At 38.5% G+C, this 27,531-nt stretch overlaps 2 protein-coding genes across 2 annotated transcripts in view; one reads left to right on the forward strand and one right to left on the reverse strand.

Annotated features, from left to right (window-relative positions):
- The window catches only part of LOC126020150 (aspartyl/asparaginyl beta-hydroxylase), a 77,020-nt gene extending 54,597 nt beyond the window's left edge, over positions 1–22,423 (forward strand). The window contains exons 9-11 of the mRNA XM_049781617.1: positions 3,779–3,870; positions 4,241–4,374; positions 20,906–22,423. Coding sequence (XP_049637574.1) covers positions 3,779–3,870; positions 4,241–4,374; positions 20,906–21,056 — 377 coding nt within the window. The 3' untranslated portion in view covers positions 21,057–22,423. The remainder of the gene's footprint in view (positions 1–3,778; positions 3,871–4,240; positions 4,375–20,905) is intronic.
- A 1,030-nt stretch (positions 22,424–23,453) lies between these two features.
- CLVS1 (clavesin 1) overlaps positions 23,454–27,531 on the reverse strand; it is a 185,462-nt gene continuing 181,384 nt past the window's right edge. The window contains exon 6 of the mRNA XM_049781959.1: positions 23,454–24,807. Within this exon, the coding sequence (XP_049637916.1) occupies positions 24,720–24,807 (88 nt within the window). The 3' untranslated portion in view covers positions 23,454–24,719. The remainder of the gene's footprint in view (positions 24,808–27,531) is intronic.

Consider the following 27,531-nt stretch of genomic DNA (forward strand, 5'->3'; position numbering starts at 1 on the left):
TCCTTAAGGCCCTTTTCAATTTTCTTCTTGAAGAATCAAATGAACCTGGGCTGACAGTAGCTAAACCAAAAGTAAATCTATTTTGAAGATTAAATAGCTGTATATTCAGCCACACAAAATTAATTCAGATGATGATAAATAGTCAGTTTATATGAAAGGGCAAAGAAGCATAGCTATTCAACTGACCTGTTTTCAAAATGGTTTGCATGTAGAGAAGAAAGATTACTTCAGGAATCTTTTTTAAGAAAATATCGAACAGGGCTGGAGCAATTGCACAGTGGGTAGGGCTTTTGCCTTGCCTATGTGGCTGACTTGGGTTTGATTCCTAGCATCCTCTATGGTCTCCTAAGACTGCTAGGAGTAATTTCTGAGTGCAGAATCAGGAGTACCGCCTGAATGCTGCCAGGTGTGGCCCAAAACACAAACAAAAAAAATCTACCAAAGGAAAAGGAATATGATTTCAAGTGAATAGGTAGCTTTTTCACAAACATATTGTTTGGGGGGAGAGATCACACCCAGTGATGTTCAGGGATTACTCCTGGCTCAGTGCTCAGAAATCAGTTCTGGAAGATTAAAGGGTCAATATGGGATGCTGGAAATCGAATCTGGGTTGGCCATGTACAAGGCAAATGCTCTACCCACTGTGTTATTGCTCTGGACCCTCACCAATAGATTTTCATTTATTTGCTTTATGGAGAAGGTAGTGGAGGCACATCTGGCAGTGATTAGAGGCCACTTCTTGCTCTGTGCTAGGGGTTAATTCCAGCAGTGTTTTGGGGATCATACTCTGGCAGGAATTAAACCTGGGCCTCTCACAGGCAAAACATTTGGTCAACTCTGTAATCCATCTCTCTTTCCATATTTTTTAAATAAGGTACTTGTTAAAATCGTACTAATTTTCTATATTGGCCTCAGCATTTAGCCTCAGTTTTATCAAATGTTCAAAAAAGGAAACACAAAGTACAGGTAACAGATAAGTCACATATGAGCAGCTGTTCCAATGTGCATAGGAAATGGTGATGAATAATCCTAGAGGCCTTTATAGATGAGCTCAAGTTGAACCCATGTGAATCCTTTCTAAGACAATAATAATCACTTCCCATTGATCAGATTTGTCTGTCAAGATGAACCTGTTTCATTACCAGAGCCTTGAAACTTAAAATACAAACAACCCAAGGCCTTTAAAAGTTCCAGTTTTATGAATATCTTTCATAAAATCTATTTACCCATTATGAAATTTGCAGTTGCTTCTTTTAGATTTGTATTGGCAGATTCTCTTTCTACAACCTCTTCTTAATTAAAACAAAACAAAACTGTTTTACTTAACAATTACCTTAAACCTGGTAAGGAATAATAATATGATAAGAAAGCCACACCATTTAGTCACTCCTCATTGCTGCCTTGCAACCCATGATATAAGAAAATAGCCAATGATGCTTTAAAATATTTGTCAGTCAGGGGCCATTATAACACCACCACCACCATCCTCCGATAGCTTCCACAATAAACAAAGAGAGTCACTGGTGAAAAGCACATAAACGAATGGAGCAAGCAAAGCCATGACACAAGACCACAGCAACAACCAGCTGTTGTTGGGGGGAACCACAAGAAGTAAAGTTTGAGAAACACAGCATTAAAGCCTAGGCTTTGCAGACTAACAAAGCTGGACTGGAATTCTGATCACACCCATTTTAGCTGTGTACATGTTCCGGAATCTCTGAATCTCAGATTCCTTATCTGAGTAAGGACAATGAAATTGTGCCTTAGGTTTGAGGTTATTCCTGTCAGTATGGGAAAGTCAGTCTCAGTTTGAAAAGTAGTTGACATCACCTTTTTTGTGTGACATATTAAGCTCACATCCAGTAACAGCAAAGGAAAGGCTGTCTTGACTTGTAGTTAAGAACATGGATCCTGGGCTGAATTGGACTAGAATTCCTGCTCACTCACTTTCTCTATAACCTCTGTATGCCATATTTCTTTCTCTATTAAACATGGACACTCAGAGTGCCTCTCTCTGCAGGTGTGAGTGTCTGAAGACTTGATCCTCAATATATTAAAGAGGTTGCTGCCCCATTGTGAACACCATGAGGCCTTTGTTGCATTTCTGAAAGCTAACAATCACATGTGAATAGTTAAAACTTACAGTGGCAATACTGTAATCTCAAGCATTGACTGTACCTTTCTCCCCTTTACAGAGAGTTAGTTTGTGGATTGAATACTATGAGTTCTAAGACTAGCTGGACGTGTTCTAAATCTACTTATGAATGTTTGGCCATCCTAGCTACATTTGGTTGTCCATTCATTACCTGTAAGACACACCTGTTCTTCTGCTGTCATGTGCTCAACCCTGACAACTGTGCTGCCCATGGGAAATCTAGCCAACACCAGGCTTCATTTAACAACTGCCTGAACAACACAAGAATCCAGAGTCATTGACTCCTGTCAAGCCATCTCTGCATATGGGAAGGCTGGGAACATTAGAACTTACACAAAGATATATTCAAAGTGACATTTATCATTCAGCTCACTGTGGAGTGATCCATTCATAACTAAAAATAGAAGCTAACATTTCTCTCAATTCAGAAGCAGAAGATATCTTAGTAAAAGCCAGTATAGCTGTAGAAGTTACTTTCTCTTGTATTAAGGTCCATCAGGTTAAGAAAAATATCTTTAAGTTGCATTCTCTTTAACTCTCACTTCATATACAGTATATGATTATTTTTGGGCACATATAATGTTAATTTATAAAATTAAACTTAGCTTTAAATGTAGCAGGAATTTTTGAGAAAATTTCAATGTTTCAACTTTTAAAAATATCAATGTTTTACTTCTACATGAGTCCAAATGATGCTAAGACATACTGATTTTGTACAGGTAGCGAAATGTGCATTATCCAGGATGCATACTACAAGGTTCTCAAATCTTCTTGCTCACTTAGTACTTCATGGAAAAATATAATTTCTTAATGACAGCTTCCCTCATTCTTTCAAATACTATTATTTTTTGTGGGGAGGAAATTTTGGGAGAGTAATTTGGAATCATACCCTGCTGCAGTTCTCTGTGAACTACTCTTGATTCCTGATGTTACTCAAGGACCCATATGTGATGCTTGAGATATAACAGTTGTATTTCAAGGCAAAGCACTTTAACCCTGTATGATCTCTCCAGACCTGAAATATTTCTACCAAAAAATAATCTACATGATAAATACACAGGGCTAATATTAATGTGTCATTAAGACTACATCTCTTCTGAAGCATCTAACTTCTAGATGCTTCTCGATTCCTTGTCTTGTGTGCCCTACTATCTTCACAACAGTGTTATTTCTCATTCTGTAGCCTTCTGCCAATGACTTCTCTGCCTTCCACTTTCTCACCTAAGGATCCTGTGATTATGCTGGACTCACCCAGTTAATACAGGAAGATTCCTATTTTAAGGTCAGCTGATTTAAAAGTCTCATTGTCATCAACACCCTTAATTTGTCCTTGCTATGTAATATGAATATTCACTGATTCTGGGCCTATGAAATGGAAAGGGCTATTATTCTGCCTTCTATGGGGGATACATATTCAACATACAGCTTTGTCTATCAGGTATCCTCAGTCAGGCAGTACTGTACAGAATGAAAAATTCTCATTCTTTTTTTTGCTAGTTCATGTTGATTGAAAACTATACTCAGTTGCCTCATTCCTACAGTAGCAATAGAAAATAATAGCAGATTGCATGTGATCCAAAAGAGATTTCTATCTAACAATAATTTTATGATTTATTCTTCTAGGAAGAAAAAATGAAAATTCCTGTAAAGGAGCCCCTAAAACGTGTTCTTTACTAGATAAATTCTCTGAGACAACAGGATGCAGAAGAGGACAGGTACCAAGTATTTTCAGTTCTGGAGTATGTAGATGGCGAAGGGATTAAGGGAATACTGATGTTTTATGAGGAAATGAATGGTTAAGTCCTTTGCCATTAAAGAAGTCTCTTTTCCACTTCGTTTTTAATGAAAAGTAATTTCATGTGGTTGACATCTAAATTGAGGGTGGAAAATGTTCAGTGTTTATTGCCTTGTGTAAAATTGGATTCCTTATTTTTAGCTCGTTCACAAAGAAATAAGAGGATATGAATTCTGAATCTTACCAAGGTTCTAATCCAAAGTGACAGTAATTTGGTACTGTCACTTTAATTTAGTAGTTCCTCCACATCTTGATAAATAGATGATTGGTGTGTTATATTTTCTGCACAGATCAAGTATTCTGTCATGCATCCAGGAACTCACGTGTGGCCACACACGGGGCCCACTAACTGCAGGCTCCGAATGCACCTCGGCTTGGTGATTCCCAAGGAAGGCTGCAAGATCCGATGTGCCAACGAAACCAAGTATGTTTCCTCCCGTTATTTTCTCTCTCCTTCTTCACCTCTCAGGACACATGTTCATTCCAACAGAATCTTATTCATTTGAATGATCTCTTTCTTTATGCCTGAAGTAGGTCTTGGACCAGCCCTGGGTGATATTAATTCAGATTCTTTAGTGTGTGCCACTCCTTTGTGCTTTCTATTAGTCTGAGATGTTAGTCCAATTCTACAGCTGCCCTTCTTAATTACTTCTTCCCAGACTGCTTTCACTCACTTGAGGAGTCTCCTCATTTACTCTTTCTAGATGAACTCTTGCTAGGCTTGCATTCAAACTCAGCTAGCTTTGATTGAGCCCTAAACATACAACAAACTCATTGAGTTTATTGATTTGCAACTTGCGCTATTCAGACCCACAGAATCCCCCTTCTTGAAGAAAGCATCTAGTGTAATTTATATGTTTGGCTTTCGAGGGGGTGAAGTATAATAGAAACTGACTACCTTTTTTCAAATCCCAGCTCTGCTACTTAATCCTGTGTAACCTTGGTCAGTTACTTAATCCCTTTGAGCCTCAGACTCCTTGCTTATCAAACTGACAATGATATAGTCTACTTGGCAGGATTATTGCAGGATGAAATGTTATAATGTAGGCAGGGTACTTAAGCCTGGTTCCAAGTTGCAGCAGGAATGGCAGTACCTCTTTTCCCCACATTTTTTCCCTCTCTGATGCTATTTATTCCCTTCACCTAGATTTTTTCCAGCCATCCAAAATAAACATATTACTGAGATGAAATTTAGTTATTTAAAGAGGAACTTTGGGGCTAGAAAGTAGTAACAGGGAGTAAGGGACTTGTCTTGCATATGCCAAACCTGGATTCAATCCTCCGTAGCACATTTAGGTCCCCTGAGCACTGCCAAGAATGACTGCTGAGTATAGAGCCAGAAGTAAGCCCGGAGCACTTCCAGATATGTCCGAAACCATTTGGCCTCCAAATGAGGAACTTCTGACTCCTTAGAGTGCATATCATCTACTCATAGCAGTCCTGTTCTTTATCTTGTATTATTTTACACAAACAACCTCTATGACTGAGTCACAAGTTGTTTTCTCACAGTTTCTCATGATCCTTTATAGAGGACTAACCAGTGTTAGTATAGAGGTTGTTCACTTGGTTATTGGCACATTCCTGTCTGTCTGCTCTGGTCATAATGAAATCATCCAACTTCTGTTGAAGATCACAAATGAGTTATCTAGGGCCATCTTTCATACACATGCAGAGGAATTATAAAGTGGGTCAAATAAGAATATGCTCATTCACTTGTTTGCCAAATCTTGATTGCAAATATTGACAACTGGAAGTCAGACATTCCTGACTGAATGTGAGCACTATTGAATGATGTTATGTCTCAATAACAAAAGGCCCAAGATATTGGTACGTGGTAAACTGAGGCAAATTCTTTCAAGAGCTTATTTGAGTATACATTATTATTATTTGGGGGGGGGGAGTGGGTCACACCCAGCAGCGCTCAGGGGTTGCTGCTGGCTCTATGCTCAGAAATCGCTCCTGGCAGGCACAGGGGACTATATGGGATGCTGGGATGACAGGATTCAAACCACCGTCCTTCCACATGCAAAGCAAATGCCCTACCTCCATGCCATCTCTCCAGCCCCTGAGTATACATTAATTTTGATTAGGCAGCAACAAACTAAAAATGGTTTGGAGTGTCTCACTGATACAAAATGATATAAAGCTAAGGTTTTATAAAGGAAAATTACAGTAGCAAAAAAAATATTTGATTATACAGTATCAGCAGTAGCCTTATCTGAGAAAGCCTCCGTAGATATTTGTGATTGATTATCTTTGAATTTCATTTTCTTGGGTTCAGTGCATTGATTTTGGCTTAGGTTTTGATTTTGTTACCTTGACTATCAAGGTGTTAGAACCACTCCTGTATAATGGCTTCTCTCTTGCTTAAATCCTTTTATAGTACAGATAGGATACTTAAGCTTAGGTTGTAAAGTGAAAGAGTGGATTAGAAGCCAAATCAGAAAGCTTTGAATACAAAGCTGGTGAGATTTAATGTTTGTTAGGAAGTTTTTCCAGAAACTCTGGTGACTCTTACCTCCCTAAGACCTATGGAGAATAGATGGTCAGCCCACCCCAGGAGAGATGGCATTGACGTGAAGTAATGAAATGGAGAGTAAAGAGCAGATGTAGTTTATATTACACTGATTGACTCAAGTGAATAATGAGTGTATTCAGTAAATGGACAGGAAATCAAAGATGAGTCCACAGTTCTTGTTTTGGTCAGTAGAAGGGTGTTGATGCTCAGCAAATATTGAGAGCATAGGAGATTTGAGGCACATTCAGGAAAATGGATAGAGTTTATTGTAGCATGTATTATATATTTTATTTATGGATATACATATGTATATATTTTATTTTGTTTTAGAACATACTGGTGTGGAAATCTAAGCATAAATATTTGAGAGATTTAGAAAGAAGCTTGAGATGTGTGAATACGTCTACATTGTGAAGGTAGAATATCAAATGAAACCCAGAAGGAAATGGGGTAAGACATGAGGAGGAATCAGTGGGACAGACAGAGTTTTCTTCTTAGGAGTTTATCTTGGGAGGCTTTTAGGAAATTGACTTTTATCTGCAGGATCTCTCTGCCAAAGATAAGAGGAGCTGAGATTGGCAGGAACCAAGGTGACCTAGGGAGTAGGCAGGAGCATACTGAGGAAGGCAGAGATAGACTGACCGTGATGCTATGTAGCAAGCAACAGGCATTGCTCCTGAGTCCTACTTTAGCATTTTAAATGTGCTTATTCTCTACATCTGTCTTTCTTTTTATCCCTCCTATCTGCAAACCACTTTAGTCTCTATCCATTCCTTTATGTTCCTCCTCATTTATTCCTTTTTTAAATTTTCTTTTTGTACTGCATATAGATGAAGTAGTCCCCACTTCCTGTAGTTTAAGCTACTTAACAGTCAAAGACAGCCCCAAACTATTATATATTAAGTAAGCTACTGACAGTTGATCACAGTCATATAACTTTTATTACAGTATATTATTACTATTGATCTATTTTATTATTATTGGATACTTTGTTATTGTGACCCATTTATAAGCCATCTTGTATCTAGATATATGGAGAGAAAAATACATATATTTATATATAACATATATACATGTATATAATGCATGTGCATCTATAGAGATAAAGGTATATGGTTTGGGACTATCAGTTTTCAAGTACCTACTTGAGGTATGGGATGTGTCTCCTATAGAAGGTCTACTAGAGTACTTAGAACAAAATAGTTAGATAAAATTTCACTTTGAACAAGCAGGGAAAATGAAAGGTATGAGACTGATGACATACATGAGCCACCTGAGGAGGTGAGCAACTGGAATGGAGAAGTTGGCATGGCCGATTGTGTACAATATGGGAACATATCTACAAAGCCAAGCAGGAAAAGCAGAGGTGCAAAAGCGACCACACCCACAGCCCATTCACATTGCATTCCACATCTCCAGCTCCCAGTGCACATCCTGTGACCATCACTCACACAGGAAGAGACTGCCAAAGCCTCCCCTGGAGATTAAAACATGACTCAGTTTACTGTACAAGTCAGGAAAGGTCATAAGTCTCAAATCTGCTCCTCGAAGGAGGCTCCTGAATGAGGACTTTAACTCGACAACTCTTCAATGTCCACTGTGTTAAAATACAACCTGCATCATCTGATAGTAAGTAATTGCTAATAACAATTTTCAGATGGTGTATTTTGCAAATTTAGATTGACCATTAAAAAGTACTAGCTACCCTCCTACATAGTATTGAGCCATGGAAGCAATTTTGTAGATGAAAAGGCTTTACTGCTTCTGTCCTTGGAGAGCCTAGAAGCATTGTCCCCTTCCACCTCATCGGGCTTGCTGATTAGCATTCTTATCTATCCCTCCTCTTATAATTGCTTCATAGGTTGTGTTGCAGTCTTGTCCTTAATAGTCCTTAACTTGTAGGTGGTAGGGGCTGGCCAAGCATTTCATTATAAAAACATTGTTCTTCTTAAGAGAAATGGGTCAGTTCATTTAAAATGCTGTTCAATGTTTTTAAGGAAAATAGCTAGATATCTGGATAGCAAACCATCTTTTTATACCCTCAGAGATCAGAAAGAGTGTACAAAGATACCTGAGGGTTGACACTGTTTTTAGAAGTACTATTAGTGATGTAAGAGGGACACTCATAGCCAGAAACCAAGTTCCCATGTACTTGGCAACAGGAAGCAGTTTTTCAGAGCTTCTTGGCTTCCCAAAGGGTAGGTTATTTGTAGTACTTTGTGCATTGTAGCTCCTGGGAATTAAAAACCAAGTCCCTGCTTCTTATCTGTGAGATCCCTGCTAGAATGTATGTTGTTTAAATATCCCATCATTATAAATTGAACACAGCTCTCTTTAATCCCAAGATGAGCTAGCCTCTTATCAGTATGAATTACATGATTGTTTTAAATTAATAAATGCTTTGGATGATCAAATTTGTGTGTTTCTTTACATATCTGTAAAACACAGAAAGCATATTAAAATATATTCTTTTTATGCCAATAGTAAGATAAATGTCTTAGTTACTTTTCAATGCCAACTTCTAAATATTCACCTTAGTGAGGAGGATAAAGATATTAATAACAGATATTATGCTTTGCTTCCTGCCAAACTCACTCCTAAGCATTCTGCAATTGTTAACTCTGTAATCCTCAGGACAGTCCTATGACATTAGTAAAATTCCTATTTTTCAATTGAGAAAACTGAGGTATAAAAATCTAATCAGAATCACTTTATCATAACTTAATTTCCAATGTTTCTATTGATTACTTGTGGTTGTTATAACAAATTACCACAAACTGGATGACTTAGAAAAATAGAAGTCATTTTTTGTAGGGCAGAAATCTGAAATCTTGTGCTTGGTTGATTCTCTTTGGAGACCCCCACGTTTAGTAACCATTTCCTAGCCCTCAAGTGGCTTGATGCTCCTTAATTTATAGATACTTCCCTCCAATCTTCGGGTCTGTGCCACTGCTCCTTCTCACTATGTCTGCTACTCATCTTTTTTGCATAAATGCCTTTTTTCAAATGGGTTTAGAGTGTACCTTTGTTTGTGTGTTTGTTTGGTTGGTTTCGGGTCGAACCCAGTGCCACTCAGAGGTTACTCCTGGTTCTGCACTGAGAAATCACTCCTGGCAGGCATGGGGGGCCCCTATGGGATGCTGGGATTCCAACCACCATCTGTCCTGGATCAGGCTGCATGCAAGGCAAATGCCCTACCGCTGTGCTATCTCTCAGGCCCCATAGAGTGCACCTTTAATTCAAGATAATCTCATCTCAAGATCTTTAACCTTATTATAACTGCAAGACTTATTTTGCTTTCACAGGTTAGTGGTAGATATACATTCATTCTACTATTTATGAAGTTATTTCACTCCAATATTAGAACTGTGCCTCTACCCGACAGTGTAGCATTTGTAATACTCCTAGCCTCAACTTTATATCCTCCTTTTGTTCATAGGCATAAAAGCTTTGAGGATTTTGTTGTTTTACAAATTAGGAACACATTAGAAGGTGATCACTTTCAGTGCTAGTTTTCATCTCCAGGTACAAATAGAGAAAGCAGTGGGGAGTCTCTATTTATGGACCATTTGCTGTGTCACCTGTAAGAGGCCATGCTTTGTGGACTGTACAATATGCTTGTTAGCCACTGTGATTGAACTTGAGTCCATGGACAAACAGGCCACCAGCAAGAGCAAATTAATTGGTGTGGCCAACTTATGTGACCTTGGGATGAACCCAGACAAGTTTTTCTTAGACCTTTGTTCCTTTTTTTTCTTGGTGTCTCAGAGAGCTTCTTGAGACATGCTATGCTGGACATGCTTATCTTCTAGAGATACAGGAACTGTAGTCTGAAATGTTGTGCAACTAATACCTAGCTATGAAAACTTGGGTAGGCCTTTATTGTCAGTGGCAGACTGAAGACATGAATTGGCAATAGGTCATTTCATCCCTCCCTACATTGCTACAGAGATAATGACTTTTTTTGTTGTTGTTGTTTTTGGTTTTTGGGTCATACCCAGCAGCGCTCAGGATTACTCCTAGCTCTATGCTTAGAGAAATCGCTCCTGGCATGCTTGGGGGACCATATGGGATGCCAAGATTCAAACCACTGTCCTTCTGCATGCAAGGCAAATGCCCTACCTCCACGCTATCTCTCTGGCCCCAAAATAATTGTATTTCACAAGTAGTTAATACTTGCTTTCCCCCATTATTTGTCAAGCTTCCAAATAATAAAACAGTGTGGTAGGCATGCTAAAATATTAATGGTAAGGAAGGGACTTATTGTTTTAGGCCATATGTTGTTATAATTTTTATGGATAATATTGTTTATTTTATTTATTTTATAAAGTACCCATATGATAAAGTTAGACTTAATAATTTGTCATCACATTATAGAAACTATGAATTATCAACAATTTTAGACCTATTTTCCTGTGCTTTATCTTTTCCTCTTTTGGCTAGTTTCCCTGAATTTATTGATAGTATAGTTCTTTGTAATGTATAACCAACCCCATCTAAATGGTAATTTAACTGTACTGGTCAGTATTCAAAGGCACCCTTCTGAAACTAGAAGACAAAAATGGCATTTTAACTGGATGAATATTTTTGAATGTTTTTATTAAAAATTAACATTTTATTCTCTTCCTTCACTGGTCAAATAAGCATCAGTTAAATGTTTCAGTCCTTACTCTGCTTTGCATAGATTTTATGGCAGTTTATACACAGTTATTTATCTTAATCTTTATAGGAAATGACAGCTCCCACACTAAAAAATAGATGTATCCAAACATTTGTTAAATTGATGGCTTTGAAGTCAAGTTGGAATCTGTTTCCTGTTCCAAATAACAAAATTTGTGAAGATTCCTGAGTCAGCCCCCCAAAGCTACATAATCCTTATTAATAGACTTCTAGAGCCACCAATCAATTGTAATAATAGATATTTATATTATTAGAAAAATGCATTTTTAAAAAATTCTGATTTTACATCTTATTTTAATATTATGTCTATTCAAAAAAACATATTAAGGAGATTAATATCCTACAAGCTGGATTCCTCTCTTAATATTAACTTTCAACAACCTGCATGCCTTCACTATTCAGTTCTTATTTGTGAAATTGGAAGGATAAGAGTATGTCTTTGTTTTTGAAAATTAAAGTAATTCATGTAAATGTACTCTCAGCTCTGTTTGCATAATAAATACACTCAGTTTGAGATATAGTTTATCTTCTGTCTCTAGAAATAGAGCCTGAATTCCTTCTGATCAGATTGAGACCAAGTGTTTCTGAAGCATTTGTAACCTGGAGTGCCCACCCTGACTGGAGATGATGCTTTAGAAGTTAGAAAAGTTCAATAAAACCACCAAAATAGGTTAAGAATATGGCAATTCCTGGGGAGGAGAATGTGGGAGCAAAGGAACAGAAACAGGGACTATCTGTTGACTGGCACTGGAAGGGATGATGGAGTATGTCTTCCACCACCCCACTTCCACCCCCTTGGTGATATGTAGTAAGGGCAGTGACATTTTTCCTTTCTCTTTACCCTCCTTCTTCCCTCTTACCCTTTCTCACTTTTCAGCTTTCATATCTATAGCACAAACTATATACTGGGTGTCTTAGAACCTGAGATGCAGTACAAGTGCAGACAGCAGGGTTGAGTCTGGAACCCCTTGCCTCCTGGGAGAAGAGTGATCCTAGTTGTAGTGTTATAAGGGAGATTCATGAGAAAATATCAAGCACCACTCAGAGAGGCTGAATTGGGGATCTTTGTTACAGAAACTAGTGACCAGGAATGGACTAGAATCCAAAAGAACTCATAGCACCAACAGTCAGGAACGAGTTTATAAAGGCAAAAACCACATCCTAGCCAGAACAATGAATATAATGGGTAAGGAGAGATGATTAGCAAAGCAAGTTACAGAAGCAAAATAAGTTATTAATTGTTAAAACTGGCTTATAGTTACAGAGAAATGTGAAATTGATGGTGGTGATACTGGAACCTGAACAGAGTGATATCTGGCTGTACCTGACTCTTGGGACAATGGTGGGGTGTCCCCTTCTGCTGACAGGATGGGAGGGAATAGAAATGGAGTCCCTTATGTCAGGAGCCTTAGCTCAGCTGGAATACTCCTGAATTTGCAAGGGCTCTCTCCAGGTTTGAGGAGATAGCTCTGAGATGCATATGCACACAGCTTATGTGCATTATATAGTTTAATCTTTTATAACTGGTAGTTCAACATTAGTCAAAATTGAAAATGTTTGTTGGGCCAGAGAGATAGTAGAAAGAGTAGAACAGTTGCTTTGCATGCTACTAATTGCCAACCGAGGATCAATCTCCTATATCCTAAATGATCTCTTAAGTACTGCCAAGAATAATTCCCAAGTTCAGAGTCAGTAGTAGACTCTGAGTAGCACCATATATGACCCCTCACACACCAAAAAAAAAAAGAAAAAAAAGAAAAGAAAAAAAAAGAAAGATAGAAAATGCTGTATGATGCATTTGCAAATGGAAGTTTATGAAATATATGTTATGCATTATTATCTGAAGACAAGTCTTAAACAGCAGCTTGGTCAAAATATTATAAGAACATTAGGACTGAAGGGAGTCGTAGGCAAGGTTGTCTGCCATTGCACAGATGGGGAAACTGAGGCCTAAGATGCTGTTTCATGGTCACCTGACTAGGTAATATTCGTTAGAAGAAGTGCTAGTGTTCCTATCTTCCAGGGCAAAAAAAATTCTATCCAGACAGGAAGAAAAGGAAGGGGAAAGAGGAGAGAAAAAAATAATGTGGGTACTTCTGTACTTATGTGTCAGGAGAAAAAAAAGACAAATAATGGCCATGCAGTTTTCTGTTTCAATTTCATCATGTGCTGAGATATTAAGTGTAGCCAAGAAAAAGAGATTTCAGCTGATCAGAATTAAGAGACATGTTAAGTCTCCTTATTCCTGAGCTGTTTAATAAGCCTTCTTTTCAGCCTATTTAAATGCCAGATAGTCCAGAACATCTATGGCATAGCATCTGAACATGCTAAAGAACATGAGCATGATTCTGAGCTCAGGATTTTGTCTTTAATGAAGCAAGTGCCATGACTTTCTCCATCACTGCCAACATCTAAGCTTGTTTCCTTGTGATTTCTTTGCTGTAAAAATATAACCCCATTATTTGCTTTCCTTGGAACATTTTGGCAAGGATCTCTGAGATAGGAACTATGAAGTATATTAGATATGAGACTCTGAAGCAGATTGGATCATTATTTAGGATTATTAAGATCGAGGATTACTCTGTGAAATATTTATAGTTAAGTCTGCAATGTCACCATTATATCATTATCATGAATGATAATTTGAGAACTTGAGGCATTAGATAATATAAATTTATCTGTGTGACCAAGTTATCTTACATCTTTTGGCGAAACTGAGAGAGGTGTTACACTCTTACTGATAACAAATTCCTAAAACAAGCTGAAGTTTTTTATTCGGGCACAAGCCTCTACTCTCCAACCCCATCAAACCTTTCACAAGTTGGGAGGCAGGGTGTTGAGTCCTTTCTAGCAGACTTTCTTTTTTTTTATTATCTTTATTTAAACACCATGATTACAAATATGATTGTAGTTGTATGATTACAGTCATGTAAAGAACACCCCCCTTCACCAGTGCAAGATTCCCACCACCAATTTCCCACATCTCCCTCCTCCCCACCCCACCCACACCTGTACTCGAGACAGGCTTTCTATTTCCCTTATTCATTCACATGGTTATGATAGTTTTCAGTGTAGTTATTTCTCGAACTGCACTCATCACTCTATGTTGTGAGCTTCATGTCATGAGCTGCACCTACATGGGTAGATGGGGGAAATAAGGATTGGAACTGAGGCAGTAAAAGTTTAGAAATGAGCTTTGTAGGGCAGTATCAAGGTCACAATACAAGATGGAATTATTCATATATAAGCTATATGCATACAATACTATCAAGAGGAGACCAAGAAGAAAAAATTTCCAGTGACTGTCCCAACATAAACCAGTGCTAGAACGGCCCGCCCTCCACCCAAAACGCATCTCCATTAGTGTAGGGAGAGGTGGGGGAAAGCCTGATGACCCTTATAGAGTCCACCTGGACCGGCGCCCAGGGAAGGCCTGGAGTACAGTGGAGATAGAGGGGACAGCTGGGGGCCTGCCAAGCCTCCCAGCACTCCCCAGGCTAGGAAGAAGGCCTCCGGCATGGGGCCTCCCCAAACCCCATACCTGGCAAGACTCGGTGTCCAGAATCAAAGAGGAAACTGGAAGCCAGATATCTGCCCTCCCTCCTCCCCATGCACCTTTCCCCTGGAGTACGGAAGGAGGGGGGAAGCTTGAGGATCCCTAAGAGTCCACCTGAACCCACTTCAGGCCATCTGAGCCGGCACCCAGGGAGGGCCTGGAGTCCAGGGGAGAAATAGGGGGATGGCTGGGAGCCTGCCAAGCCTCCCAGCACTCCCCAGGCTAGGAAGAAGGCCTCCGTCATGGGGCTTCCCCAAACCCCATACCTAGCAAGAGCTGGTCTCCAGAATCAAAGAGGAAACCGGAAGCTAGATATCTGGCCGCCCTCCTCCCCATGCACCTCCCCCCTGGAGTACGGAGGGTTGGGGGAAGCCTGAAGACTTCTAAGGGTCCACCTGAACCCACTTCTGGCCATCTGAGCTGGCACCCAGGGAAGGCCTGGAGTCCAGGGGAGAAAGAGGGGGGCAGCTGGGGGCCTGCCAAGCCTCCCAGCACTTTCCAGGCTATTAAGAAGGCCTCCGACATGGGGCCTCCCCAAACCCCATACCTGGCAAGAGGTGGTCTCCAGAATCAAAGAGGAAACTGGAAGCCAGATATTCTAGCCGACTTTCTTAAAAGCTGGCTCTGAAAATCTTTCCCAGAGTGCTCCATCCACATCATAATCTGACCAGGATTGCATTTGGCAGGGCTTTGCTCCCTACCTGGGCAGAAAGGTATTCTTTACACTTCTTTGTTGTTGTTGTTGTTGTTGTTGTTGTTGTTTTAAATTCAGAACAGATCTAACAACCTTTGGCATCTTCATGCTCAGTCTGTCCTGTGTTCTGAATAAAAATACCCATTAGGCTCTAGTCATTTAATAATATCCATGGTTTGGATGAGTTTTTATTGCCTCTCTCTTGTCTCCATTTAGGTTAATTAAGGGGTAACTTTTGTAGTTCTAGCTCATAATTTTTTATGTTTTCAGAAGGCATATTCACTTAAGAATCCACATTGAGTAATTGAGTAGTTTTGCTATTTGGGGGGGAAAATAATTTTAAAAATGAAAAAACCAACAAAATAACAATACTCATCTTTCATGTTCTATGGATTTGTCATATTTAAGGAGTTTAATCCTTTGAGAAATTTCTAGATGTCTTGCTAAAAACATTTTTGAATCAGTAGTTTATTCAAGGACATATTTGACTTAAAATTATCAGAAAACTTACAAGCTAGCATTAACATCAGATCTACATCTGCAGATATTCTATAAATGAAGTGTTGTACTCCAGGGCTAAGAACTTTTCTAGTCTGTAAAGAATTTATATTAATGAATGGAATTTTTAAGATTATTCTCATAGAGCATTTCTTTACTTTTTTTTTTTTTGGTTTTTGGGCCACACCTGGCGGTGCTCAGGGGTTACTCCTGGCTGTCTGCTCAGAAATAGCTCCTGGCAGGCACGGGGGACCATATGGGACACCGGGATTCAAACCAACCACCTTTGGTCCTGGATAGGCTGCTTGCAAGGCAAACGCCGCTGTGTTATCTCTCCGGGCCCTCATAGAGCATTTCTAAATCCTTGGTTTTCTCTTTAATGCAGAATCAATGAAAATATCATTTTGAGAATTTTATTTCTTCTTTTAAAAATTTTGTTGTTGGGCCCGGAGAGATAGCACAGCGGCGTTTGCCTTGTAAGGAGCCGATCCAGGACCAAAGGTGGTTGGTTCAAATCCCGGTGTCCCATATGGTCCCCCGTGCCTGCCAGGAGCTATTTCTGAGCAGACAGCCAGGAGTAACCCCTGAGCACCGCCGGGTGTGACCCAAAAAAACAAAAACAAAAAAAAATTTTTTGTTGTTGTTTTGGGGGTGCTTGGCCACACTTCTGATACAAGAGGGCTATTTCTGGCTCTCTGCTATGGTTCACTTCCAATTCTACTGAGTTATGCACTACCAAGTTCAAAATAGGGTTGACAACATGCAAGATAAGCACCATAAACCTATCTCTCTGAGCTGTAAACTTTAAAAAGAATTTTGTTGTTGTTGTTTGTTATAGCACTCAAGGGCTACACCTGGTGATTTTTCAGAGACTACATAGTACTGGATATCTAACCCAGAGCACCACATATTGCAGGGCTACTTGAGCTAGATTCCTAGGTCTAACTTACATTTTTAATGGGTTAACATTGGTTTGAAAGATGATAAACATTTATGTGTACTAGGAATAAATATTCCCACACTTCGCCTACTACTAACTATCCATTATCGCTCCACCATAATGCATTAGACCTGCACCTTCCCCTTGCATTCAAAGAAGACTAACCTTAATTCTGTGGTCATAATCTAGGGAATTGTTTTCACTCAGATTCATTTTTCCTCCAATGGCTTTGATTCTTTATAGACCACAGATGAATTGGACTGTCTGATAGTTATCTTTCTCCTTCTGGTTTATTTCATTTATCATTGACCCTTGCAGTTTGATCATGTTGCAGCAAAAGGCAAATTTTATATTTTCTAAAAGCCAACTATGATTCCATTGTATAATCATACCACTTGTCTATCTACTTATCTGTTGTTAAACACTTGGGCATTTTCCATATAGAATAAGTAGTGCTGCAATAAACATAGATGTGTGTATATTAGAATTTCTTATATAATTATTTTAATTGCTACCTGTACTTTAGCTACCACTTCCTTGCCAGTCAAATTGTTGAGAATTACTTGTCTTTGTAGCACAAGGTACACCTTACAGATTCTCTCAAAGACTTTTTCTGTCTCACCCTCTTAAATGATTTGGGAAAGCTCAAATGAAGGCTATTTTGCAGGGAGCAATGCTAAGTTACTTGCTGAGGTCAAGGAGAAACAAATGGCAGAGACAAGAGGTTCACTTCTATTTTCTTCAGAAGCCTTTACTTTCCAGTGCTGCTTCTGCCCTCCTTTTTTCCCCCTTTATTTAACAGAAGTTAAATATACATAACTATGTAAAATACAAATTGCATTTGCTGTCTTTACCATTTTAAATGTACATAGTAGCCTGAGAATATTCGTAGTATGCCATTCATCCATAGAAAACTTCTGCTTATAAAACTGAGACTGTATCCACCCAGCAACAGCATGTATATCATAAAGTTTCATCACAAAGTTTCATGTTGTGGCATGGGTGAAAATGTTTTTTAAGGCTCAATACTTATTTTCTTTATCAGTGGACACCCAGGTTACTTCTTTCTTTGAATTACAATGAGAAATGTTACTCTAAACATGATTACCCTTTCCTTTTTTTTTGAGCTACACCCAATAGTAGAATTGTTTCTGGTCTCCTGGTGGGGCACTAGAGACCATACAGGATGCCAGAGATAGAACCTGGGGTGACCATGTGCAAATCAATTGCCCTACCCATGATATCAATTCACTGTCCCTCAGACTGTTGTATTGCTGGACTATTGTTTAAAAATAAACCATGAACTATAGTGGCTCTCGGGCTGTAGTCTGAGGACCCTGTCCAAGACTGAGAAGAGGAGGAATTGAGAGACAGAAAGGAGGGCAGTCGGAGGAGAGTGCTGCTCGCATTCAGCACATGCACACTGCTGTCAGGGACAAGTTGATGCTAAGCAGGACAGGTAGCAGTAGCAAAAACACCTGGTAGGTCAGGTAAATGTCCTGGGTGGGGCTGCATGTGGCCTGCAGGCCATAGTTTGAGAACCCCTGCACTATATTATCCTTTCTCTTTTGAGTATATATCCCTTATATAAACTATAGACACTTTCCATTTCTTTCCATGTGATATTTTTTCTCTTTTGTGAGCTTTGCCTTTGTTTTGTTTTGTTTTGTTTTGTTTTGTTTTTGTTTGGGAGCCACCCCTGGTGGTACTCAGGACTTACTCTTGGCTCTAGTCTCAGGAATCACTCTTGTTAGGCCACAGGATCGATCATACATGGTGCCAGTGATCAAACTTAGGTACAATCACTCTGGTTCTTAGCTTTGCCTTTTTCAATTTGGTTTTGCATAGTAAATCACACAACATGTGATGTGCTCTTCAGTCTATATTTCTGTTCTTGTGAGCTTGGACAGAAATCCACTTGATTTCAACCTTCAAAGGAATCACTTCAGAGAGAAACAAACAGTGTAGGCATTTGTACAGTAAGTGCTGGGAGGGGGGGAGCAAGAAAGATAGCAGAGCTACAGGTTTGTTTCTCAGTTCCAAGGAACTTCTTTATTTCAGGTTTTTTTTTTATCAGTTACTAATTTACCTTTGTCCCTCCAAGTCATTTTTCTATGAATAGACATTTTTGATAATCACTATTACTATGGGACTGTTAGTATCTAATGGAAAGGAGCAGGAGATGTTGTTAAGCAAACAGAACATAGGATAGTCTCTCACATTAATCACCATTATCTTACCAAAGTGTTAACAGTGTCATGATTGAGAAATCCTGAAAAATATAGTATTATTTAAATTTATATTGATCAATCACCCACTAAAGAGGATAAATGGATACAAATTATTTTCCTAAGGAAGCATCATTAAGGCAGTGCAATAACTTGAAATCAAGCTAACACTTTCCAAACTCTAATTTCAATTACATGCTAATATAGAATATAACATTTTAAGTGCTTGAGTAGAATTTCTTTAACTAAGCAAACTTTTGTAGTAAAACGTCATTTGAAACACATAACACAATATATATGGACAATTGTGTGTGTTTTAAGAGAACATTAGCATAGTTTTTAAACTTTCTTTAGATTTTAAAGTTAGTGTGTCTGTGCATGTTTTCTTGGTTGCTTTATTTATGCTAGCACAATATTTAGAACTTAGTTCCTTTTCAGGTATTTTACACATTATGCTAGAGACTACAATAGTGATTTTATTTATTTCGTACTAACATACTTGCTTAGGAAGTGATATTAAAACCACAAACAATTGGAACTAGCAAAGATAGTTCAAAGAACTAGTGTGATGCTGTTGGTGTACCTAGCTGAGACCCTGGATTTGGGTGTAGCTACCTAAGACCCACCCATTTCTGGGAGGGGTCTTGGGAACTGAATATTAGGTGTTACCTTACCTGCAAGACCCCGCCCATTCCTGGGAGGGGTCTTGGAAAAGTTAGATAAGCCTTGGACCGAGGGGATTCACCCCCTTTCTGCGCTGCTGGGCGCTCTGGCTTTTGGGTCTCTGCGTTCTGGTTTTTGGCCAGCATGGAGCCCAAAAGGAAGATGGCTGAAAGGAGTTTAAGATGCAGGGCCAAGAATAACTAGTGCTTGAAAGGTTATGAGTAGGCCACACACATGTGGTGAATAGGGCATGAATAAAGTTAATGCTTCCTGATGCCTGTCTCTGGATGAGTCTGATTCCCGCCTTTCACCTGGGCCTGGGACCCTCCGGCTGGATGGGGGTTGCAAAGCCACGTGGCCTGGGATGCCATCCACTTCCATCCAGCCCCATCGGTAATTATTTGATTCAACATGATGCTTTGCATGTGAAACTCCAGGTTCAATCCTTGGTATTGCACAATCTCTTAAGCACCACCAGTAGCAACCTCAGTACTAAGCTGGGAGTATTCCATGAGCATTTCTAAATAGGCCCCTCTCAATGAAAGCAATACATATAAACAACATTCATTACCAATCTCTTTTTCTGTACCAGAATGCTAGGAAAATACTCAACTTGGTTATCAGCTTTCTAGTCACTGGGTTTAAGTAAAGAATTATAATTTCCTAACCCCCTTTCTTCCATAATATGGAATGAACAAAAGGAACTGTCTGAAAATAGAACCTTTGGAAAAATGCATGGCCACTATGCCAGATATCTTGTGGGACATAGCAGTGCCTATTCTCTCTTTGCACTTTGATTTAAACGAAGTTCTGAAAGGCCAGAGAGTATGGCTGTGTTGTCACTAATAAGGAAGTCACCCTGCACAAAGGCATAGATTTTAGTGGTTATCTGGGTTGGACCAAGAATAACTACAGCATCCTTGTTGAAGTTCCCATTGCCTTATAACCAATCCCCCACTTCTGTCCATTCCATATTTTCAATTCTGAGCACTGAAAACAGATGCTTATGGGAAGAACCTGGAAACTCTTTCTAAAATCCCTGAGGACAGAACGGTTCTGGCTTGAAATTTAAGTTTTCTGTTCTGATTGCAAAGGAATACCTGACATGTTTCCCTGACCAATAGCTGTGAGTTGATCCTCAGATACTGAAACCCAAGAATTCTGTGTTTCTATTCCAGGATATGGGAAGAAGGCAAGGTGCTCATCTTTGACGACTCCTTTGAACATGAGGTGTGGCAGGATGCCACATCTTTCCGGCTGATCTTCATTGTGGATGTGTGGCACCCAGAACTGACAGCCCAGCAAAGACGAAGCCTTCCTGCAATTTAACATGTTGTGTGGGTTCAAGATACCATGGAGAGAAGCTGCTTTTCTGTTCTTATAGCGGGATAGAAGATCGAACACCAGGCCCTTAAATCCCTCAACTTGCAAACATGATAACTTCTAAACTTCCTTCGAGGGCTAAAAAACACTAAGGAATAATTTGCTCATTACAATTCATTTAGAAAATTCCCAGGTGTATTTTATGCCATGTGAGCACCAATCTGATAACTGCATTTCAAGTGAACATGTAGGTTCTTCCTTGCCAGCCAAAGATATCATCCTTGTAGAATAGGACTAACTCAATGTATATTAAGAATATCTGTAGAAACTGTGAATAGATTATTTAGTTTTTGATCTTTCTATGCAGTTCTATTTTTCTAGGGTAGTTCAACAATTTTATTGTTAGGTACCACTATTTTTTGTGGATTTTAGAGGCAAGCTGTTTAAATGCTTTAACTTCTGGCTGTTTAGAGGTAACTTTCCTGGTGAACCGAGACTCCCTTTCAATTCTTGTTAGTAAGGTGCATTCATGATAAAGCAGTGTTTTCCCTTGTACAAAGGACAAAGATGAAATTATACGAATGCCTGAGAACTGTACCAATCTATTTGTTTTATTATTATAATTTGAACATCAGTGTCTTTTTCTCTCTTTGACTATGTGAGTAGTACAGGATTGTAAAAATTGTTTTTCTTTCTAGAGGAAATTTTTTTTACATTACACATGGAATCATTGTTTATTATGATAAGAAGGTTATATGTAAAGTTTTTTAAAGCCATGTAATAGAGCTTGGAGAAAAATGTGGAATTTCTTAACGTGACAGTAATCTCTTGGGATCAGATGACTTCTAGAACATTTCTGTTCAACATCTGTGAATGAGATGAAACTACAATGCACAGTTTCTTTGCCTATGGCAGATCTTTGTGAACAGGGAGTTTCTTGGGCAAATGCCACTCACAATAAAACTGTGACGGATGGTAGAATAGAAGACCAAGAATCCAGAATCTTTGTCTTGGAATTTATGTAGCTGTAGGAGATCTAAGATTTCTAGTTTGATTTCCATTGGGAAAGATTTCAGAAGACTCATATTTTTCTGGCTTGAGAGAGAAGCTTCTGCCATTTAAATATCATTTTATAATAGCAATTATTATTATGGTTTAGCCTGACTATACTCAGAGCATAGAAATTACAGTTTAAAAATGGACATGCTTACTCATGCCAAAGATTAATTTAACAGAGTGTTAATGCATTTAGTGTTTAAATCAAGGCTAGCTAGATATGTTAACTGTGAGAATGTAATAATATTCATGCACTGAACTTTAAGCCAAATGAACAAAAATGCTGAAGAAATTATGCATTTCTTATTAGTTATCAAACTTTATTCATAGGTTAAAATATTATTTGTGCTTTTTCATTTCCTTCTAAGCACAAAGGAGGAAGTTTCTCTATATGATTATAAAAATAGTTCTTTAAAATTGAAATGGACCATTTTTTCCTTTTCTTGAAAACATTAGACTTCAATAATGTTTGTGAAATATTTGTCCTGTTGCTGTTTTGCCAGTGTTCAAAAACTAAAATAAGCTAAGAAGCATTTGAAGGAAATATATTGAAACAAACTTCCCAAGTCCAAAAGGAAGACCTTTACAGAACAAGGAGACATTTTTTTTTCTTCAGTATTTATTGAACAAAGAAAATGAATGACAAAAGGACATTGCAATTCAATGGTCAGGTGGCAACATTCATATCAATTGTTGAATTTGGTTCGAGTATGTATATTGCATACACATGAAGAAATTAAGAGTACAGGTCATTATTGTTGAGCCATCATACATTCATTTAATAAAATCATGTCATAGGATAAAAATGATCTTTTAACTTAGTAGTTATAACATGATATTTAAAATCAGGTCACTACAGTAAAATTCTAACTATTGTCCATTGAAAAGCCAGAATTATAATTATTACTGTTGCAAATTGTTGGCACTAGTTGACCAGTAGCATTTACATACCTGGATCCCACAAATTTTAAAATTCCAAGTAATAAAATGAATTATCTGATTCACTTTAATTCCTCAGCTTTCGTTTCACTGCACCCGTCGGATTAATTCAGTGTTACTATTTTAGCATTTGAAATGTTAGCACAAAATGAATTAGCTTTATACTGTATAGATGCAATTTTTTGGGAAATATTTTTGATAGTTTCAATTTTATTTTAAGAATTAGATAATAATAAAAGTTAATTGTTCTTGTACCAGGAAAAAATAAGTGAGAAAGAGGCAATAATTGATCGATACTAGTAATATTGAGAGTGACACAGCCAACAGAATCACCTCTTTCCTTTGAATTTTTTAAGTAACAAATCTCTCCCAAATACTTAAAATGTAAAGTCACATTGTACTGTCTGTTTTTCTATTAGAATAGTTTGATTTGACATTGAGCACCAATGGGTCATACTAACAAATGCCCATGTCATGCAGATAACCGGAGGAATAATAAATATCATTTTTAAAAAACATACAGCTGTTTTGGGAAAACATGTATGGATATATCATATCATATGGTATCTTCTTATTTTTTTATTTAATTTCCTTTGAATAGTTGGGGAATCCATTTCTAAGGAGAATAGACACAGAAATAAATGATCTTTGGCATTTCATCCTGTATTCCTAGTCTTATTTTCAGCACTTGCATACTTTGCCATTCTTTTGGATCTTCCTCTATAATTAAATACCTACCCTCTCAGCCAGACCCTTTCTCCACATTGTTAAGTGGTTGCAAGAGGGCAGGAGGGTTAAATGCTTTCAGAGCACTTTTCTTTACTGTAGTGACCCAAGTGAGGTAACTTGAGTGGATTCATTAATCACTGACATGTGTTTTCAGCGACCCAATCCCACCCCTGCAAACACACATTGCCTGTAGGAAAGTCACGCTGTTATGATGAAATCATAATATTTCATGTTGTATGTCATTTCAAGACAGCTCATGATTTTTAGCTGGTGGTCTGACAAAAGAGGGAATGTCAAAACCATTTTTGCAGGATAACAAAGAAGCAAACTCTGCAAATAGCCAGACCTAGGAGAACATGCTTTTAAGCTGAACAATTTAATGCTGGTGATGAGGTCAAGGAAAATAATCTAATGAGAATGGGAATCATGGAAGATACTATTGTCTCGGGGCTTTGCACTACATTGAAACTTGACAATCGTGTCTGCACAGCTTAATTCTAATATATCGACTTGAAAATGCACTTAATCTTAAACTGCAAAACTAGACAGGGCCTCTGTGCTGCCTCAGGAAAATCCTTATCCTAATGCAGTGTACACATCAGATTTCATTTTTCTTTTTCTTTTTCTTTTTTTTTTTTTTTTTCAGTTCATTTAGTGCCTTAAATATGGGAGGAGGAGAAAATCTTGTTTACATAAATACCTTCCTTGCTTCATTCTCCAGTCAGTCAGTCCCTTCACTGGAGGGAATAAAACCCAAGCCTCTCTCAAGTCTTTATTTGGCTCCTTAGACCGATAGCTGGTGACAGTCATTACTGGGTAGCAGGAGTGAGGACTGGTGTCTAGCTGAGCACACGTGTCTATGTGGGTCAGTGGCACGTGTGCTTTCTGGGTGGCTGACACCACTAAAGGCTGGCGATATGCAGGAGCGAAGGAATGACCTGGGATTCAATCCAGAGCTAGCAGGGGCTGCGTGTTCTCATTCTCTCCCTTCTCTTCATGTTTCAAGGTTCCAGCTTCTACCACAGACTGAGATCTGTGGATGAGAGAAAAGATGTAGTCACAAACAATTTATGGTGATAATTTTGAAACTGTCCAGTGCATTGCGATTTTATGTCTCCTCATTTACTGAGACATGCAGAAATGCTCATGTGATTGCCCTTACCCTTCTGCTACCCAGTTTCTTTGCTTTCGTGTCTTACAGCCTGTAGTTTTCAGCCTTTTTAGATCCCTGGTCAGCATTTGAAAACCACTAGTCAATATCCAAATTGCTTAAACTTTTTCCACTCATGAATCCTTTTCACCCAAGAAATGTATATGGAAACTCATATATAATTATACAAATAAAACATTTACTGATAATATATCATAACAATTTTCATTTTAAGAAATGGAAGCCAGAGAGATAGTACAGCTCATAGGATGCTTGCTTTCATACAGCTCACCCAGATTCAATACCCAGCATCCCACATGGTCCCTGATCACTGCTAGCGGTGATTCCTGAGTGTAGAGCCAGGAGTAACTTAAGCATTGCCAGATACAACTAAAAAGAAAAAAGAAAGGTTTAAAAGTTATACTGTTTAAGAAGCTGAGTTTGGTACCAGTTTTTTTTTAATGGAGAGAGACAACTTGGAATTTTTTTTACAGGATTCTCTTTATTTTATTAATTTTTTATTTTTAATTATGAGAACAAAGATGCAAAGAAAGAGGACAAGGTAAAGTTACAGTGGAAGGACAATCACCCATAAACAGAATTCTCAGTAGTCCCATTGCTGATATCTTAACTTTGAACTTTCAGCCAAAGAACATTAAGAAAAATAAAACAACCCATGTACAATTACTTTGTCCCTCAAGTCCCCAGATTGTAGTAATAGTATGTCTTAGCAGCACACAAAGCAATCTAAAGCCATAACATTTATGTAACTCCTTAAACATTGAAGGCAAAGTACTTTTTTACATTTCCATGCACATGCATATTAGTTTAAGTTAACCTCAAAAGTTTAAGTGCGTTGCTTTTCTTAAGGATTAGAGTCAAAGGAGCACAGTAAAAATGGTGTTAGAGTGGCAATTATTGTTTGCATAGGCCCACCAAAATATGAGGGACATGGAAAGGAAAAGCATTGGCCTAAATACAAGGAGACCCTGCCCCTGAAGTTTCCTGGCATAAGACCAACTCTAGGCTCCAGGCAAACTAGTTTGTCCAATCCAGGTCATTGTCTATAGTGCCAATAACTTTTATTTTTCACACAGTCTCTGTTGTTGGTATCATGTTTCTGTATTAAAGATCCTGGAATCTGCATATTCTACATTGCAGTCAGGATTGTGCAGAGTGTCCTCTCGTTTCACCTCACAATTAAAGGGCAGTGCAGAGAACCCTGTCCTGTAAGCAGGTCGTTGTTGTTATCAAGTCTTCTTAGTGGTAAGGGAAGTCTCTTTTGAGCAGGTCGATGTCAGAGCAGTGGTAGGGTCTTCCCTGGTAGAGGATTGCTTCCAGGTGTTGTTATAAAAAACCTTGGGTGTTTCGCAGATAGCTTCCCTGGTTCAGGGGTGAATGGAGGATGCCCATTCTTCTGAGGCCTGTGCCAGGTCATTATATCAATGTTAAGGGTGTAAGGTCTCATTGCACTACAAGATTTGTGTGTGCAGGATTTTCTTCTATTGATAAAGGAACACCTCTGCTCTGGGGTCTCTATATTCTATGATTTTTTGAGATTTATAAAGCCAAATGAATCCACTATGTTGGATATTTTAAGTACTTTTAAGGACCTTTTATTTCCCAAGGCCTTGGGAAATTGTGAAACCTGCTATTGAGACTCTGAGCTTTGAAATTAGATGGTAAAGGTTGACTCTAATCCTTACTGACTGAAGAGCCTTGGGGGAGTTTTTTAAAAATCTCTCAGCCTTTATTCTCTCACCTATAAAACAAAATTATCACCTACCTTCCACAGTTGTTGATAAGGACTAAAACGAATATTACACATAAAGCTTTTGGCATGTAATTGGAGTTACAAGTTATGGAGCACTCTGTCATCACCATTGTTGTAATAGTGGTGCCACAGCGATCTCTGGTTTCTGATGTGTTCTTTTATAGAGTAATAACTTCTTTTCTGGGCTTTGGACATGGATGAAGACAAATTATTTTCTAGCTTATAGAGAAATGTAAGAGCTATAAATGCAGTTGACATCCAATAGTCATTGACGTACTAAAAATCTTTTTTAAAAGATTAAGAAAATATGTAAGTGCATTCCATGTGTATAGGAAATGTTTGACTCCAAAGGCCTGAGTTGCTCAAACTCGACATCCCAGATGTTTTGAAGAGAGTTCGATGATTGGCTCTTAAGGAATCTGGGGAATATCCTCAATGATATAAAGAAAGAAAAATCTCATTTGGAGTTGAGGAAATAGTTCAAGGTTTAGGATCAACCCTGACTTGATCTCTGGCACCACATGTTCCTCTGAGTAATACTGGGTGAGGCCCTATAGTCTTGAGTGTAGCTAGCATAACCATTTGGTTCAGAGCACTCCTGAGCTAATCAAGCATGGCATCTTCTAGCCCAATCTGGGGAACTGAGAATGGCTGGAAGGGATTCTTGTTGCCCTGAGTCCTACTTGGGATGGCCTATCAGGAAGTATATATCCGAGACTGTGCCATGCTGTGTAATTCATGAGATGAGACTGTTTTATGTCTTGAATCCCTGGGTTCTAGTTCACTTTTTATCTATCTGACCTCTCCTTAGGGGCAGAGGGCATGGGGAAAAG

Source organism: Suncus etruscus, chromosome 10 (assembly GCF_024139225.1).
Source record: "Suncus etruscus isolate mSunEtr1 chromosome 10, mSunEtr1.pri.cur, whole genome shotgun sequence".
Lineage (NCBI taxonomy): Eukaryota > Metazoa > Chordata > Mammalia > Eulipotyphla > Soricidae > Suncus > Suncus etruscus.